The sequence below is a fragment of the Myiozetetes cayanensis genome, unplaced genomic scaffold (genome assembly GCF_022539395.1).
Source record: "Myiozetetes cayanensis isolate MyiCay16 unplaced genomic scaffold, myiCay2020 scf499, whole genome shotgun sequence".
NCBI classification, from domain to species: domain Eukaryota; kingdom Metazoa; phylum Chordata; class Aves; order Passeriformes; family Tyrannidae; genus Myiozetetes; species Myiozetetes cayanensis.
In genome coordinates, this window is record NW_026087741.1 from 18,127 (window position 1) to 33,104 (window position 14,978).

The following is a 14,978-nucleotide window of genomic DNA, read 5'->3' on the forward strand; positions in this document are numbered from 1 at the left end:
GACGGAGTTCAATGCTGAAGGAGGGGGGCTTAAAGAGGAAGAGATACTCAACGTGCGGCCAGGGCGGGATTAAAAGGGAGAGCGGCCAATCGCGGAGCAAGCGGCGGGGATTGGCATCGCGCTGCCGAATCGGATCGCGATGCCCTGGAAGCCGGATTGGATGGCGGCGGTGTGAGGGGAGCGCTCCTGGGGCACCCCCGGGCGGCTTTGACCGTGTGTTCTCCTCCCCTCAAAACCCCCGGAGATGCCGCTCCGCGCCGTGCTCAGGGCCGCGGCCTCGCTGCGCCGCTGCGGTGCGTATTTATTCCCCCCAAAACCAGCCCGTCCCCGGGCATCCCCCCCGACAGCCCCCCAAACAAACCCGCCCCCGCAACCCACTGACCCCTCTCTGTGTTCTCCCTCGCTTTCCATCCCCCACTGACCCCTTTTCCGTGTCCGCCCGCAGGTCCAGGTCTGTCACTCCCCACCACCGCCACCCCCCTCCTCCTCCCCGCTCTCCCCCCGCCGCCCCCTAGACCCGCCCCCATGGCCACGCTGAACCAGATGCACCGCCAGGGCCGCCCCAAGTCGCCCCCCCGCAAACTGGGGCCCACCCAGGGCCGCCCCCAGATCAAGGGAGTGGTGCTGAAGAACCTGATTCGCAAGCCCAAGAAGCCGAACTCCGCGAACCGGCGGTGCGTGCGGGTGCGGCTCAGCACGGGCAGGGAGGTGGTCGCGTTCGTGCCCGGCGAGGGGCACAACCTGCAGGAGCACCACGTGGTGCTGGTGCAGGGCGGCCGCACCCAGGACCTGCCCGGCGTCAAACTCACCGTGGTCAGGGGCAAGTACGACTGTGCCCACGTGCAGAAGAAGAAATGAGAGTGGGGCACACCCCCTCGGGGACCGGGCGCGGGAGAAGCTGCGCCGGGCAGCGCGTAGCGAGAATTAAAGGCGATTTGTGGTGCGGGAGTTGTGCTGTTGGAGTCGTGTTGGGGGCAATGGGGAGGGGGTTGGAGGGGTAGGGGTGGTGGGAAGGGTCGTGGGAGCACTAGAAAGGGGTCTGGGGATCTGGGGACACTGTGTAGAGTCGTGGGGGGACCTTTGGGCACGGGGGGAAAACTGGGGACCCGGGGGTGGCAGCTCGGGGCACTGGGGGTGCTTTGGGGGTCCTGCGAAGTCACCGGGGGGTCACCGACCACCGGGCCAGCCGGGAGGGGGCGTGGCCAGAGCGCTCGGCGCGCGCCCGAACTCCGCCCGTTCCGCCACGTGACCCTACGTGAGCACGGTGCCGGGTGCCCAAGATGGCGGCGCGCAGGGCGCTGCTGGCGGCAAGGGGGGCCGTGGGGCGCGGCCGGCGGGGGGCGGCAGCTGGGGGCCGGTGCCGCCGCTCCCGGTGCCGGTTTGGGGGCGCGGGGCGGAGCCGCCTGTACGAGCACGTGCGCGAGGGCCTGAGCGCGCGGCCGCAGCTCGACGTGACCGCGCTGAACGAGAGCGACGTGGAGCGGCGGCGCGGGCCGCTGGGGGCGCTGAGCTGCGCGAGATCGTGAGGGAGGGGCCGTCCGGGGGCGGGGTGGGAGTGCGGGCGGGGCTTTGACCGGAGTTGGGCTGTGAGGGGCGGGGCCGGCGCGTGGTGGGCGGGACTTAATGCGAAGGAGCGGGGCCCGCTCGAAAGGGGGAGTGGGGGGTGTGGAGCCCCTCCGGGCCGATGGGGAGGGGGATCTTTGGGGGGGCGTCCACCTTAAACACGCCCTCCCCTCGTATCCCCCAAAAGGTGCAGGTGTGGTCCCGGCTGGGGCAGGTCCGGGATGGCATCGCCCGCCTGGAGGCCGAGAAGGGGCAGGTGGCCCAGGGGGTCCGGGAGCTCATGGTGAGACCCCCGGAACCCCCGAGAACCCTCACTGCATCCCCCAGTTCTGCCTGGGATCCCAGCGGGTTACCCCAGCCCCACTCTGCTCCCCAGAACCTCCCCAGGATCCCCCAGTTCCCCCTAAGACCCACCAAGGCTCCCCACCCGGGTACCCCTGATCCCCCTTCTATCCTTCCCAGGACCCCCTGGTTCCCACCGGTGCCCACTCAGTTACCCAGACCCCCACAGAACTGCCTCTCTCTCTCTCCCCCCAGGCATCCCATGACAAGGCGACGGTGGAGTCGGTAGGAACAGGGTTTGAGGGGGCTGAGGGAGGGAGCGGGGACAACCCCCATGCTCCCCCTATGCACCCCTAAACACGGCCCCCCCGCAGCTCCCGGCGTACGCAGCGCTGCGGGCGCGGGGCCGGCAGGTCCGGGGGCAGCTCCGGGAGCTCGAGGCCGAGGAGTCCGACCTGGAGCAGAGGTTCTACCTGGGGGCCCTGCAGCTGCCCAACTGCACCCACCCTGCTGTGGTGAGCCCAAAACCGCCCCAGACACCCCCTGCAGCTGCCCAACTGCACCCACTCTGCTGTGGCGAGACTGGGGGGCTCCTGATTCCCCCCCCAACCCCTCCTGTACCCCCCCAGCCCGTCGGGGACGAGAGCCAGGCCCGGGTGCTGGAGGTGGTCGGGGAGAAACCAGGTACAGGGGGAAGTGGGAAGGAAGGAGGAGGAGAAGGAGGGTTCTGGGGAAAAAAGAGCGTCCTGGGGAGGTGGGATGAAGACACTGGGAAGGCCCCAGGGTGAGGAAGAGGAGGGTCTGCGGGGAGGAGACGGGTCTAGGGAAGGGTGAGGAGGGTCTGGGGAGTGGGGAGAAGGGTCTGGGGTGATGAAGGTGACAAATTTCGCCCCCCCTCCCTCCCCAGTGTTTGACTTCAAACCAAAGGGACACCTGGAGCTGGGGGAGGGACTGGACATCATCCGGCAAAGGTGAGAGAGCACCTGGGGGGACACGCATCTGTCCCATGTCACACCTGTCCCATCTGTCACGTGTCGCACGTGTCCCACATGTGTGCCCCTCCTGCAAATGCCTGTCCTACGTGTCGGGCCATCGCTCCTATTACCTGTGCGGGGTGGGGACACCGCCCCAGGTGTCACACACATGTCCCACACGTGTCCCCCTGTCCCAGGCGCCTGTCCCACGTGTCGGGCCATCGCTCCTATTACCTGTGCGGGGCTGGGGCGCTGCTGCAACACGCACTCGTCTCCTACACCTTGGGGAAGCTGCTGCCCAAGGTACAGGGGGCTCGGGGGCGGTTCAGGAGGATCCAGGGAAGGTCTGGTCAGGCCCCACGTTCCCCCTGATGACCCCCCTTTCCCCCAGGGCTTCCTGCCCATGACCGTCCCTGACCTGCTCCGAGGCGCCGTTTTTGTGAGTGACCCCCCGTACCCCCAACCCCTCTGACCCTCTGGGACTCCCCCTGACCCCCTGTGACCCCCAGGAGGGCTGTGGGGTGCAGCCCAGCGCCACCCCCTCCCCCGTTTACACCATCGACCCATCGCGCTTCGAGGATCTTTGCCTGGCTGGGACCTCGGAGGTGGGAATTGCAGGTGGGAAATTGGGCAAAATGAAGGGGAAAAACAGGGGAAAAGGGTGGGAAGAGGGAGTGCAAACGGGTTTGGGGGGCTCCCTGTGCCCCCTGGCCCCCTCAAACTCACCTTCTGGCCCAGGGTATTTCATGGACCACGCGGTGCAGCTGCAGAACCTGCCCGTCAGGTACTGGGGAGGTCTCCCCCCACTCCAGCTCCCCCTTCCCTTTTGGAGTCCCCTCACCCCTTCCCAGAGGGTCCTGGGCGTTTGGGGGATTCCCCCTGACACCCCCTTTCCTCCCCCAGGGTCGTCTGCTCCAGCACCTGCTACCGTGCCGAGACCGACACGGGGCGGGAGCCGTGGGGGCTTTACCGTGTCCACCAGTTCACCAAGGTACTGGGAGCATTGGGAGGCCCCCCCAGAGGGTGCAGGAAAAGGGGAGGTCAGCCCTGTGTGCCCCCCACAGGTGGAGATGTTCGGGGTGACGGCGGCGGAGCACGGGAGGGAGAGCGAGGATCTGCTGGCCGAGTTCCTGGGGCTGCAGAAGGAAATCTTCTCGGAGCTGGGGCTCCATTACCGGTGAGGGGGGTTTTGGGGGTGTCCCCTCTCTGTATGTCACCAAAAAATCCCTTGTGACACCCTTAATTGCTCCCACCGCCTGCAGGGTCCTGGACATGCCCACGGAGGAGTTGGGGCTCCCTGCATACCGCAAGTTCGACATCGAGGCCTGGATGCCTGGACGGGGCAAATATGGGGAGGTGAGAGGGGACCTGGGGGGACATGACCCCAGAATTCCAGGAGCATCCCAATACTTTGCAGGTGATCCCCCCTCACAGCATCCAAGAGCAGAGACTCTCCTGTTTTATGGGACAGATGAAGAGTTCCCCCCATTTTTATGGCAAACCAGGAGATTGACCCCCATTTAGGGGGTCCCTGGACTGAGGGGGGGGTGTCCCCCAAAACCCTCAAAACTCTCTTTTTGAGCCCCCTCACCCCCCCAGATCTCCAGTGCTTCCAATTGCACCGACTACCAGAGCCGGCGGCTGAACATCATGTACAGTGACGGGCAGGGCCGCCTGCGCCACGCCCACACGGTGGGTCCCCGAGCCCTGTGGGGGCCCCCAAAACCCTGTGGGGGCCCCCAAGCCCCTCTAAACCCCCTGACCCCTCCAGGTGAACGGCACAGCCTGCGCCGTGTCCCGGATACTCATCGCGCTCCTGGAGAGCAACCAGCTGCCGGTGGGTTTTGGGGGCCTGGAGGGCGGACCCCAGGGCGAATCGGGGGTGCAGGGAGGGCTCACTCCACCCTGGTCCCCCTCATCCCCCAGGACGGCCGTGTCCGTGTCCCCCCCGTCCTGCAGCCCCTGGTGGGGCAGGAGGTGCTGTCCCCGCCCCCCGTGCCCCTCCTGTGCTACATTGGCCCCAACCAGCCTGGGGGGGGCCCTGGAGGGGACCCCAAAAACAGGGCAGACACGGGGGAGGCTCCCTGAGGCGAGGGGAGCCCTGGAAGCACCACAAGGGCAGGAGTCAGACGAGAGCACAGATGGACGTGGACTGATACGGGACGTACGCGGCACCAGACAGACGTGATGCGCAACACGGGTCACGCGTGGGACAACCCCCGGTCTGTGTCCTCCACGGTAACAAGCCCTGAAATAAAGTCTTGGACCCCCTCCCACCAGCGGCAGCCCACGGGCACGCACCTGTCCGTGCCCCCGGGGCGCTCTGGGCACACGCGCCAACCCCACAGTGGGTGCACACACTTGTCCCCCCCCACACGTGTGTTCTCTGCACACACACACGTCCCAGCACACGTGTGTCTCTTCTCTCTTTTATTTCTCCTCATCCCCCCCAGCTGCTCATGGCCCTCCTGGGCCTAGGGGTGGGCCGGGGCAGCTTTGGAGGCTCCTCCACGACAGGGGGGTGGGGGAAGGACGCCCGAGTCCATGGGAGGGGTTCCAGGGGGCCCCTCAGTCTGGGCAGCGCCCACTGTTGATGACAATGTCGTCGTACTCCTCCTGGGGGAAGGACGCAGTTTGAGACGGCTGCAGGAGTTTGGGGGGGCTGCCATGAGCCCCTCCAGCTTACGAAAGGAGCCCAAGGGGTTTTGGTGGGGGGTCACTGACCTCGCTGTCCTCAGCCCCCCCCTCGCTGTTGCTGTCATCACTGTCGCTGTCGCTGGGGGGGTCCCTGGCCCCAAAGCGCCGCAGCAGGGGGGGCAGGCGGGGGTCCGGGCGGCGCCGGGCACTGTACAGGGGGGTGTACCCCGAGAACGTGCGGGGGTCGGGATTGGCCCCCCCCCGCAGGAGGCACTCGGCCACCTCAGGGCTCTGCGCCTCCACGGCCAAGTGCAGGGGGCTGCGGCCGCAGCTCGGCTCCTGGGGGGCACGGCGGGGTCAGGGGGAGCTCAGGGAGGCTCGAGAACCCCCCAGCCCAGTTCGGGGGGCACCCACCGGCCGGTTGGGGTCGGCGCCCGCGTGTAGCAGCAGCTGCACCAGCTCCAGGTCCCGGCGCAGGACGGCGACGTGCAGGGGGGTGTAACCTGGGAGGGTGTTAAAGGGGAGTCAGGGGGGTCCCCAAACCCCAGGGGGGCCACCAAAACCACGAGCTGTGTCACCGTGTGACCCCCCTACCCCAAATTGTGTTGCCAAACCGCATTCCCAACTTCCCACACAGCCCCACAGTGTCCTGCCCCCCCCATATCCAACCCCAGTCCATCGTGTTCCCCCCAAAACCGTGTGCCCACCCCAACAAAACCACGTTCCCATGGTATTCTACCACTCCCTATCCTGTCCCCCCCACCAAAACTGTGTCCCCACAGTATCCCTCCCATCCTTTGTCATGCCCCCCACCCTCTGCTGTCCCTTTCAAGCCCATGTCCCCAGTGGCCCCACCCCAGGTCCCCCCTCACCGTCATAGTTGACGCTCTCCAGCTGCGCCTGCAGCTCCTCCTCCTCCTGGGGCTCTGGGGAGGTCCCCGCTGTGCCCTGCGGCTCCGGGGGGCTCTCCGGGGGCTGCCGGGGCTCAGAGGCCGCTCCCGGGAGCCCCTCCAGGAGGGCACGGGCGCAGGCGGGGTGCCCCTCGCGGCAGGCGAGGTGCAGGGGCGTGTGCCCCCCCCGCTCCCGCACGCAGAGCCCAGCGCCCGCCGCCCGCAGCCGCCCCACAGCCCCAGCCAGCCCCAGCACCACCGCGATGTGCAGAGCGCTCTGGGGGCGGGGGGGGCACGGCGTGAGCCCCAAAGCACCCCCAAAAACACCTCCAAAGACATCTCAAACACCCCCCAAAACCACCCCCAAAAATGCCACCACACAGACTCCAAAGAACCCCACCCCGGCTGCCCTGGCCCTACCGCGATGTGCAGAGTGCTCTGTGGGCGGGGGTGGAGGGGGCATGGGATGAGCCCGGGGCCCCCCAGAGCAGCTGCACAACCAAACCCACCTGGTGCTGCTGAGACTGGGGGGGCCCAAAATTTCCCCAAACACCCCTTGGGCCGCCCCACAGCTCCCCCACCAAACACAACCCCGGAGAGGCTGGGGGAGTCCCAAAGCTCCCCAACTTCCCCCCAAACACCCCTGCAGCCCCCCCACCTGCCCCAGGTCGTTCTGCAGGTCCAGGTAGGGGGAGCGCTCCGTGTGCCGCAGGATGGACTCCAGGAATTCTTCGTGCTCGTGGATCACGGCCAAGTGCAATGCTCTGCGGGGGGAAGAAAGGCTTGGGGGCGGGAGGCCCAAAAAGGTAGGGGAAGGGGAGGGCACAGATGAGGGTACGGGGATTGAGGGGACCCCGCGGGGGGCCGAAGGGGTCCCTGGGGGGGGGTTCGCAGGGCAGGAGCCCCTGTCAGCCCCCCACTCCAAGAGTCGGGACCCCCCAACCCCAGGGCTGGAGGGGTCCCGGGTCCCTCCTACCCCCGCCCCTGCTCAGCACCCACGTGTCGCCGTCCTCGGTGACGAAGCTCAGGACGTGCCGCAACCAGGCCGAAGGGTCCGCGGGGGGCTCGGGGGGCTCCGGACCGGGGCTGTCGGGCAGCGGCTGCCCCAGCGGCCCCTCGCCCAGCGAGCCCAGCCCGCTGTCGCACCACTCATCGCCCTCGGGCCGCTTCGCCTCGCCGGGGGCCGGCGGGGCCGCGGGGGCCGCGGCCGCCATCGCCGGGGCCACCTCAGGCCGCCATCGCCGGGGCCGGGGCCGCCTCAGGCCGCCGCCGCCATCGCGGGCCGGGGAATCCCCGCCGGGCCCCGCTTCCGGGGCACGCCGGGAAACGGGGGCGGCTCAGCCAATCAGCGCCGCCCGCGCGGGCACGCCCGGCGCTGCGCGCGCTGCACGCCGGGAGGTGTGGCGGAGCGGCCGCGCGCTGCACGCCGGGAGGTGTGGCGGGGCGGCCGCGCGGTGCACGCCGGGAGGTGTGGCGGAGCGGCCGCGCGGTGCTCGCCGGGAGGTGTGGCGGAGCGGCCGCGCGCTGCACGCCGGGAGGTGTGGCGGAGCGGCCGCGCGGTGCACGCCGGGAGGTGTGGCGGAGCGGCCGCGCGCTGCACGCCGGGAGGTGTGGCGGAGCGGCCGCGCGCTGCACGCCGGGACGGCCCATGGCGGACCCGGAAGGTACCGGGGGTGGTCGGGCTGGGACGGGACGCCCTTCAGTCGCCCCCCTCAGCCGCCCCTGCAGACACACCCGTATTGCTTCCGCAGGTCCCGGTGCCTGCGGGGAAGAGGCGGAGCGGGACGAGGAGTCCCCGGTGAGCGGCTGGAGCCCCCCCACGGTGACCTTTGGTGACACTTTGGGGACTCCCCCGGTGTCCCTTTGACGACCCCCCCGTGACCCTCCCGCTCCCCCACAGGTCTCGGACCCCGAGCCGGGCGCTTCGGCCGACGCTGACAGTGGGTCTGGGATTTCCCGGGGAGGGTGGTCCGCGGGCTCATCCTTATGGCGATACTTATGGGGCTTTTGGGGACTCTTCGGGAACACTTCTGAGGGTTTTGGGGACACTGTGGGGCCCTAGGGGACATTATGGAGCTTTTGGGCATCCTCTGCGGACATTCATGGGGCTTTTGAGGACATTAAGAGGCCTTTGGAAACAGTCGTGGGGTCCTTGGGGATCCTTTGGGGAAATTTATGGAGCCCTCGGGGACACTTATGGGGCCTTTGAGGACCCTTTGGAGACGTTTATGGGGCTTTTGGGGAGCCTTTGGGGACAGTTTTGGGGCCTTTGGGGACCCTTTGGGGACGTTTATGGGGCCCTCAGGGACATTTTTGGGGCCCTTGGGGATCCTGTGGCGGATTTGGGAACACTGAGCGGCGCTGGGTATCCGGAATGAGACCCTTGGGGACTTTTGGGGGGACACTTGAAGGGGCCTTTGTGGACCCCCGGGTGCCCCCCCTGCAGTGGAGCTGCTCCGGACTCTCCTGTCCCGGACCCTCGGGCTCGGGGGAGACAAGCCCGAGCGGGTGCTGGACGAGCTGTCCCTGGACGGAGTGAGCCGGTTCCTGCGGAGCGAGCGGTGTACGAGATACCGGGAACGGGGGGGCACTGGGAACGGGGCTCTAGGAACGGATGGGGGCACTGGGAATGGCAACACTGGGAATAGATGGGGGACATTGGGAGAGAAGTGTGGGGGGAAGCTGGGTGGACACACAGTGGGAAACCAGGGGGGAACCGGCCTCGGGGGCAGTTTTAGTTGGTTATTGGGGATGGGTTTGGGATCTGACAGTGGGGGAAGGAGGAGAAGTTTTGGAGGGTATTCGGGTGTGGATTTGGGGACTCACAGTTGGGGGGAGCAGTTTTGGGGGGCGTTGTTGGGGGAGGATTTGGGGGAGGACAGTGGAGGAAGGAGGGGGCAGTTTTGGATGCCTTCTCACCTCCCATATCTCATTCCCCCAGGTAAGAACATCATCTGCATGGTGGGCGCCGGGATCTCCACGTGTGAGTGTGGTTTGGGGGGGGTGAGGGGGACATGGGGGGAACCCTGACCCCCCTGCGCTCCACCCACAGCCGCCGGGATCCCCGATTTCCGCTCCCCCGGCACGGGGCTCTACGCCAACCTGCAGAGCTATGACCTGCCCTACCCGGAGGCCATCTTTGAGATCAGCTTCTTCAAAGTACATTATCCCCCTTCCCTGTTTCCTGGGAGGTTCTGACCCTATGGGGGTGCTGAGACCCCACCCCCAGCCCCCTGAGACCCCCTTTTCCCCCACAGCAAAACCCCGAGCCTTTCTTCGCTCTTGCACGTGAGCTTTACCCAGGGCAGTTCAAGGTGAGCTCACCCGTCCCCCAACCCTCATTCCTGCGCCCCCCGAAACTCCTGGGGGGGCTACCCCTCAAAAACATGTTGGGGGGAGCTCAACTGACCCCCAAATCTCGTCCCCTAGCCCACGGTGTGTCACTACTTCATGCGGCTGCTGCAGGACAAGGGGCTGCTGCTGCGCTGCTACACCCAGGTGGGACCCCCGCATGTGAAGGGGGGAGGGGGCTGGGTGAGGTTTGGGAGACCCTGGAGGTTTTGGGGTCCCCCTGACCCTCTTCCCCCCCACCTCAGAACATCGACACCCTGGAGAGGGTGGCGGGGCTGGACCCGGAGCGGCTGGTGGAGGCTCACGGCACCTTCTTCACCTCCCACTGCCTGCGCCCCTCGTGCCGCCAACCCTACAGCCTGAGCTGGATGAAGGGTATGGGGTGTGGCTTTGGGGACCCCCTGAGACCCCCTGAAACACTCGGGATCCCCTGTGAGACCCTGGGTTGGGCACTGGGACAAGGTCAGAGTGGTCCCATCCCATGCACTTTATGGGGTCCTAACGGGAGGCTGTTCTCCCCCAGCGCCCTCCCCAGGCCCCCCAGTCTCTCTGTCCCTCCCCCATAGTGTTTGTGTGTCCCCCCCTGTCACTCCCCACTGAGTTTCCCACTCCCCTTCCTTTCCAGAGCGGATTTTCTCCTCTCTTGTCCCCAAATGTGAGAAGTGTCAGGGCTTGGTGAAACCTGGTGAGTTTGAGGGGATCTGAAGGGGCTTAGGAGGGATTTGAGGGGACATCTAAGCCCCCTCCAGTCCCTCTACTCACGGCCCACTCCCTCAGACATTGTGTTTTTCGGAGAGAGCCTCCCCTCACGCTTCTTCACCCTCCTGCAGTCGGTGAGTGGGGTGGGGGGCCCTGAACCCACCCTGAATTCGGGGGAGGGGGTAGAGGGACACCACAGTGACATCCTCTCACCCCCCCAGGACTTCCAGAAAGTCGACCTGCTCATCATCATGGGCACCTCGCTGCAGGTGCAGCCCTTCGCCTCGCTCGTCAGCAGGTGGGACTGCCCCGGCACCCCGGGACCACCCCCCGGTTCCCGTGACCGCCTCGTGACTGTCCCCTCCTGTCACCCCCACAGGGTCCCCGTCAACACCCCCAGACTCCTGATCAACAAGGAGAAGACAGGGCAGGTGAGGGGCAGGGGAGGGCCCGGGGGAGCTTGTGAGAGGCAACGTGGGGTTGAGAGGTGCTGGGGGGGAGGGAGAGGCACCTGCCCCCCCCCGTCACCCCTTTTGTTTCCCCCAGAGCGACGCCCTGATGTCCCTGATGGGCTTCGGCTGCGGCATGGACTTTGATTCGGAGAAAGCCTACAGGTAAGGGGGGCTGGGGGGTCCGTGGGCACTCCTGGACCTCCTCAGACAGTTTTAGAGACCCCCCAGGTGGTTTTAGAATCCCCCAAGGTGGCTTGGGGCCCCCCCCCAAGGTAGATTTGAGGTCCCCTCCCCTGGCCCGGATGATTTTGGTGACCCTTCCAGATGGGTTTGGGACCTCTTGAGGTGATTTGAGGCCCTCCCCGGGGGAATTTGGGGACCTATAAGGTGCCTTTGAGAACACTCAAGGTATTTTGGGACCCCAAGATGGCTCTGGAACCACAAGGTGCTTTCGTTTCCTCCCCATTGTGGCTTTGGGGACCCTCTCAAGGTGGTTTTAGAGCCTCCAGGGTGGTTTTGGGAGCCCCCCACTGTGGCTTTAGGGTCTAATGAGTTTTAGGGCCCCCCTGTGGTGTTTAAGGGCCCCCAAACTGTTTTTGGGGTCTCCAGGGTGGTTTTGGAATCCCTAAAGTGATTTCAGGCCCCTCAGGTGTTTTAGGGACCCCCCTAGGTGATTTTGGGGTCTCTCTGTTCTCCTGCAGGGACGTGGCCTGGTTGGGGGATTGTGACAGCGGGTGCCTGGCACTGGCCGAGCTGCTGGGCTGGAAGGTATCGTCACCCTGACCCCCAAATCTAGGGGGTTATCCAGACACTTGCACCCCACAACCCTACTGGGACCCTCACAAACCAAAAAACCACTGTCCCCTGCCAGGAGGAGCTAGAGGAACTGGTGAGGAGGGAACACGCCGCCATTGACGCCGGGGGAGGCAACGAGGACCGAGAGGACCCTGAAAAGTGTCGGGGGCACAAGGACAAGGAGGACCTTGGAAAGTGTCAGGAGGACAAAGACAAGGCTCAGAGGGACCCCAAAAAGCCCCAGGGGGGCAGTGAAGAACCCCTCCAGAGCGTGAGGGGGACGCCCCAAAAATAAATGGTCCAAAAAGAGTTTATCGGTTTCGTGTGGTGAATGCGGAACACGGGGGTGTCGTGGTTCAGTCCGGCCTCTGCTTCTCCGGGCGGTCTCTGCCCGCGTTCTCCACTGAAAATGTCACAGGTTCGCTCCGGGCTAATTCTTCTCTCACCCCCCACACGATTACTATAAATTGAGAGAAGGTTTATGCGGACAAAAGAGACCTGACTGGGGAGAATAATATTAGGACTTATTACTAGCAAGATATAAACTAAGGAACTATATATATATATATATATATATATATATATGTATATTGCAATTCTAATTGGGCAGAATGTATTTACAAAAATACTTCCCCCTTGGTATAAGTCGAGGAGGACCAGCAGTCTCTTTCTCCATTTCCGGAGCTCTGGGTCTTTTAAATAATTCTGCAGCACTCTAAAGTCCTTCTAGGACGGCAACTCCAATTTGTTGCAGCTGGAACTCTTTGTCGGCCTCAGAGCCGGGCCTACCCCCCTCCCGGGCTAAGACCGGAGGCTCGGGGGTTACCCGGGCCTCAAAGGGTCTTCCATGGACCGCAAAGGGACACTCGTTTACTGTGGATCTTCACCACGGGGTCACGAGGGATAATGGCTATTGAGTCCACTCCCGTTTCCCACAGGATCCCTTCCCACAGGAGAACGGTCCTGTGTCTTCGGTGAGGTGTTGACTCAGTACCTTTATTGGAGCTGCTGTTGGATGTCCCTAATTGACCTGTAAGGTCCCGGCTTTCTTCCCCGCTTCTCCCAGCTTGTCCAGGAGATGGAATTCCAGTGCTACAGTATAGATGGCTCATGGATGTTATCCCATTTGTCCAAAAGGTGTGTTCATGGATACTCATTTTCTGACAGGCACTGCAATTTTCCTGTTGCCTTTCCCAAGTTTTCCCAAGTGCTCCCACTGGGAGGGTGTTTGCAAAGAAGGGGGTAAAAGGAACTCTTGACGTGCTTTCTCTACTTCTTCATCCCACAGCATCGGCACGAGAGGAAATACCTCAGAGGGGCTGTCCTCCAGCTAAGCTCTGAATATGTCAGGAGGTTTCAGCGGGGAGAAAAGAGCCGTGGAAGAAAAGCACCCTAAACCAGTAGCCAGTGGGGATCATCGGGTTTTGCAGCCAAGAAAAACAAGGACAGAGATGAGGGAATCGGGCTCCGATTAATAATGATTTGATGGGTGTACGAATCATTCCCGGCCGTTCACAGTTCCCGCACCTGGCGCCGACCCCGCCCCCGGCTCGCCCCGCCTCTGCCCGCGCCCCCGAGTCACGCGCCCGCCTGAGGGGCCAAGCGCCATTCTGTCCCCTCCCATGAGGGACAGGCTCACGAGTGGGCAGTGAGGATGACGAGGGGCAGGACAGCCTCAGGTGTGACCAGGTCTACCCGTTCGACTCGATCACCAGGTCTATCTTTTAAATACAGACACCAGATCTACTTGCCTAAAAGAGACCAGGTCTACCCGCTAAAAGGCAACACATCTACCCTTTGGACACACACAGATCTACCCCCTAAGAGACCAGGTCTACCTTTTCGAAAGAAACACCAGGTCTACCGGCCCCTGAGGGAACGGGGGCGGGGCCGCGCGGAGGGGCCGGGCAGGGCTGGGCGGGCAGAGCGGGCGGGGCCATCCCGGTGCAGCCTGTCCTGCAGCCCCCGGGGATGTCCCTGCAGCAGTGCAAGGGGTGCGGGGAGCGCAGCAGGTGCAGCGAGCTGGGGCGGGACTGTGACCCGGGAGAGTGTGCATAATCCCCCCAAACCCGCACCTAAATCGAGCCCAAAAGGACCCCAAAGCCAAGAGCCAAACGCGGCGGGATGGTGCTGGCCCCGCCCCCCGGCTCGCACTGGCCCCGCCCCCTGGGCGCCCGGCCCCGCCCTGCCCGTCTCCAAGACCGCCGCTGTCCCCGCAGGCTCCGCCGCCGCTCCCCCTTCCCCTTGTCCCGGGAGAGCTCCCAGACGGGACGTGACCGCGGAGCTCCCCCCGCCTTTCCCCGGCCCCAGCAGCGCCCGCCGGGGCTGCGGTGGCGGCGGGAGCCGCGCGGAGGGGCCGGGCCGAGCAGAGCCGGGCGGGCAGAGCGGGCGGGGCGGGGCCGCAGGGACAGCGCGGGCTGCGATTGGACGGAGGCGCTCGAGTGCTGATTGGGCAGCCCCTGCCCGGCCCGCGCTATTCAAGGACAGGCGGGGCCGGCGCAGCTGCCGCGGTTTGAGCGGGAGGGCTGAGCGGGGGGCTGAGGGTGGGGCCGAGGGTGGGGCCGGTGCCGCTGCGGCTTTTTGAGCGTGAGGGCTGAGCTGGGGCCGCTGTGCTGGGGCCGCTGTGCTGCGCTGGGAGAGCGTCGTGTCCTCTTCTGGAACGGGCGAGCTGGGGCGTGTTTGGGGCCGTGCCGCGCTGGGCTGGGCTGGGCTGGGCTGGGCTGGGCTGGGGGGAGGAGAATGCCGTGTGCTCTGTGCTGGGGCGTGTTTGGCTGCGCGCTGTGCCGGGCTGGGGGAGCGCCGTGTGCTCTGTGCTCGTAGAACGGGGGAGCTGGGGCGTGTTTGGGGCCGCTGTGCCGGGCTGGGAGAGCGCCGTGTCCTCTGTGCTTGTGGAAGGGGGGAGCTGAGCGTGTTTGGGGCCGCGCCGCGCTGTGCCGGGCTGGGGAGGGAGAGTGCCGTGTGCTCTGGGCTTGTAGAACGGGGGAGCTGGGGCGTGTTTGGGGCCGCGCTGTGCTGGGGAGAGCGCCGTGTCCTCTGTGCTCGGGGGAGCTGGGCGGTGTTTGGGGCCGTGCCGGGCTGGGGGGGGGAGAGCGCCGTGTGCTTTGTGCTCGTGGAACAGGGTAGCTGGGGGGCGTTTGCGGGGCTGTGCTGGGCTGGGGGAAGGAGAGCGCCGTGTCCTCTGTGCTCGTGGAACAGGGGGCTGAGCGTGTTTGGGGCTGCACTGTGCTGGGCTGGGAGGGAGAGCACTGTGTGCTCTGTGCTCGGGGGGCAGAGCGCCGTGTCCTCCGTGCTCGTGGAACAGGGGGGCTGTGCTGGGCTGGGGGAGCGCCATGTCC

General features: G+C 65.6%; 4 protein-coding genes across 5 annotated transcripts; 3 read left to right on the forward strand and 1 right to left on the reverse strand.

Annotated features, from left to right (window-relative positions):
* The first annotated feature begins 43 nt into the window (after positions 1-43).
* MRPS12 (mitochondrial ribosomal protein S12) lies at positions 44-948 on the forward strand. Its single transcript, XM_050331209.1, has 2 exons — positions 44-293; positions 446-948. The coding sequence occupies exons 1-2, from the start codon at positions 245-247 to the stop codon at positions 856-858; spliced, it is 462 nt and encodes a 153-aa protein (XP_050187166.1). The 5' UTR covers positions 44-244; the 3' UTR covers positions 859-948.
* A 332-nt stretch (positions 949-1,280) lies between these two features.
* SARS2 (seryl-tRNA synthetase 2, mitochondrial) lies at positions 1,281-5,107 on the forward strand. Its single transcript, XM_050331210.1, is given in 17 exon segments — positions 1,281-1,494; positions 1,497-1,522; positions 1,751-1,846; positions 2,101-2,130; positions 2,220-2,360; positions 2,475-2,529; positions 2,753-2,816; positions 3,017-3,122; positions 3,211-3,258; positions 3,329-3,437; positions 3,558-3,603; positions 3,723-3,810; positions 3,884-3,996; positions 4,082-4,175; positions 4,419-4,511; positions 4,591-4,656; positions 4,746-5,107. Coding segments are annotated over 17 exon segments (1,551 nt in total). The 3' UTR covers positions 4,908-5,107.
* Positions 5,108-5,228: 121 nt separating this feature from the next.
* Positions 5,229-7,643, reverse strand: NFKBIB (NFKB inhibitor beta). The gene is made up of 6 exons (XM_050331213.1): positions 7,346-7,643; positions 7,005-7,110; positions 6,329-6,623; positions 5,871-5,959; positions 5,544-5,795; positions 5,229-5,435 (listed from the first exon to the last, which is right to left on the reverse strand). Exons 1-6 carry the CDS (start codon positions 7,558-7,560, stop codon positions 5,388-5,390), a joined length of 1,005 nt encoding a protein of 334 aa, XP_050187170.1. The 5' UTR covers positions 7,561-7,643; the 3' UTR covers positions 5,229-5,387.
* Positions 7,047-11,952, forward strand: SIRT2 (sirtuin 2). Of its 2 annotated transcripts, XM_050331211.1 has the most exons (16): positions 7,987-8,010; positions 8,098-8,144; positions 8,247-8,286; positions 8,793-8,909; positions 9,288-9,329; positions 9,399-9,505; positions 9,604-9,660; positions 9,776-9,844; positions 9,943-10,072; positions 10,323-10,382; positions 10,475-10,530; positions 10,618-10,694; positions 10,776-10,827; positions 10,943-11,010; positions 11,550-11,616; positions 11,720-11,952. In XM_050331211.1, the coding sequence occupies exons 1-16, from the start codon at positions 7,995-7,997 to the stop codon at positions 11,936-11,938; spliced, it is 1,224 nt and encodes a 407-aa protein (XP_050187168.1). In that variant the 5' UTR covers positions 7,987-7,994; the 3' UTR covers positions 11,939-11,952. The 2 variants fall into 2 exon arrangements, with proteins under 2 accessions (XP_050187169.1, XP_050187168.1); XM_050331212.1 differs by lacking the exons at positions 7,987-8,010; positions 8,247-8,286 and adding an exon at positions 7,047-7,152.
* Positions 11,953-14,978: the final 3,026 nt, after the last annotated feature.

What these genes read in the sequence shown, in the direction of transcription:
- SIRT2 (XM_050331211.1), top strand. An exon ending in TTCGCCTCGCTCGTCAGCAG is followed by an intron (nt 10,695 to 10,775) that starts GTGGGACTGCCC and finishes TCACCCCCACAG; the next exon opens with GGTCCCCGTCAACACCCCCA. An exon ending in ACAAGGAGAAGACAGGGCAG is followed by an intron (nt 10,828 to 10,942) that starts GTGAGGGGCAGG and finishes TGTTTCCCCCAG; the next exon opens with AGCGACGCCCTGATGTCCCT.
- MRPS12 (XM_050331209.1), top strand. Translation starts at nt 245, where the DNA reads ATGCCGCTCCGCGCCGTGCTCAGGGCCGCGGCCTCGCTGCGCCGCTGC. An exon ending in GGCCTCGCTGCGCCGCTGCG is followed by an intron (nt 294 to 445) that starts GTGCGTATTTAT and finishes GTCCGCCCGCAG; the next exon opens with GTCCAGGTCTGTCACTCCCC.
- NFKBIB (XM_050331213.1), bottom strand. Translation starts at nt 7,560, where the DNA reads ATGGCGGCCGCGGCCCCCGCGGCCCCGCCGGCCCCCGGCGAGGCGAAG. An exon ending in GTCACCGAGGACGGCGACAC is followed by an intron (nt 7,111 to 7,345) that starts GTGGGTGCTGAG and finishes TTCCCCCCGCAG; the next exon opens with AGCATTGCACTTGGCCGTGA. An exon ending in TGCAGAACGACCTGGGGCAG is followed by an intron (nt 6,624 to 7,004) that starts GTGGGGGGGCTG and finishes CCCCGCCCCCAG; the next exon opens with AGCGCTCTGCACATCGCGGT.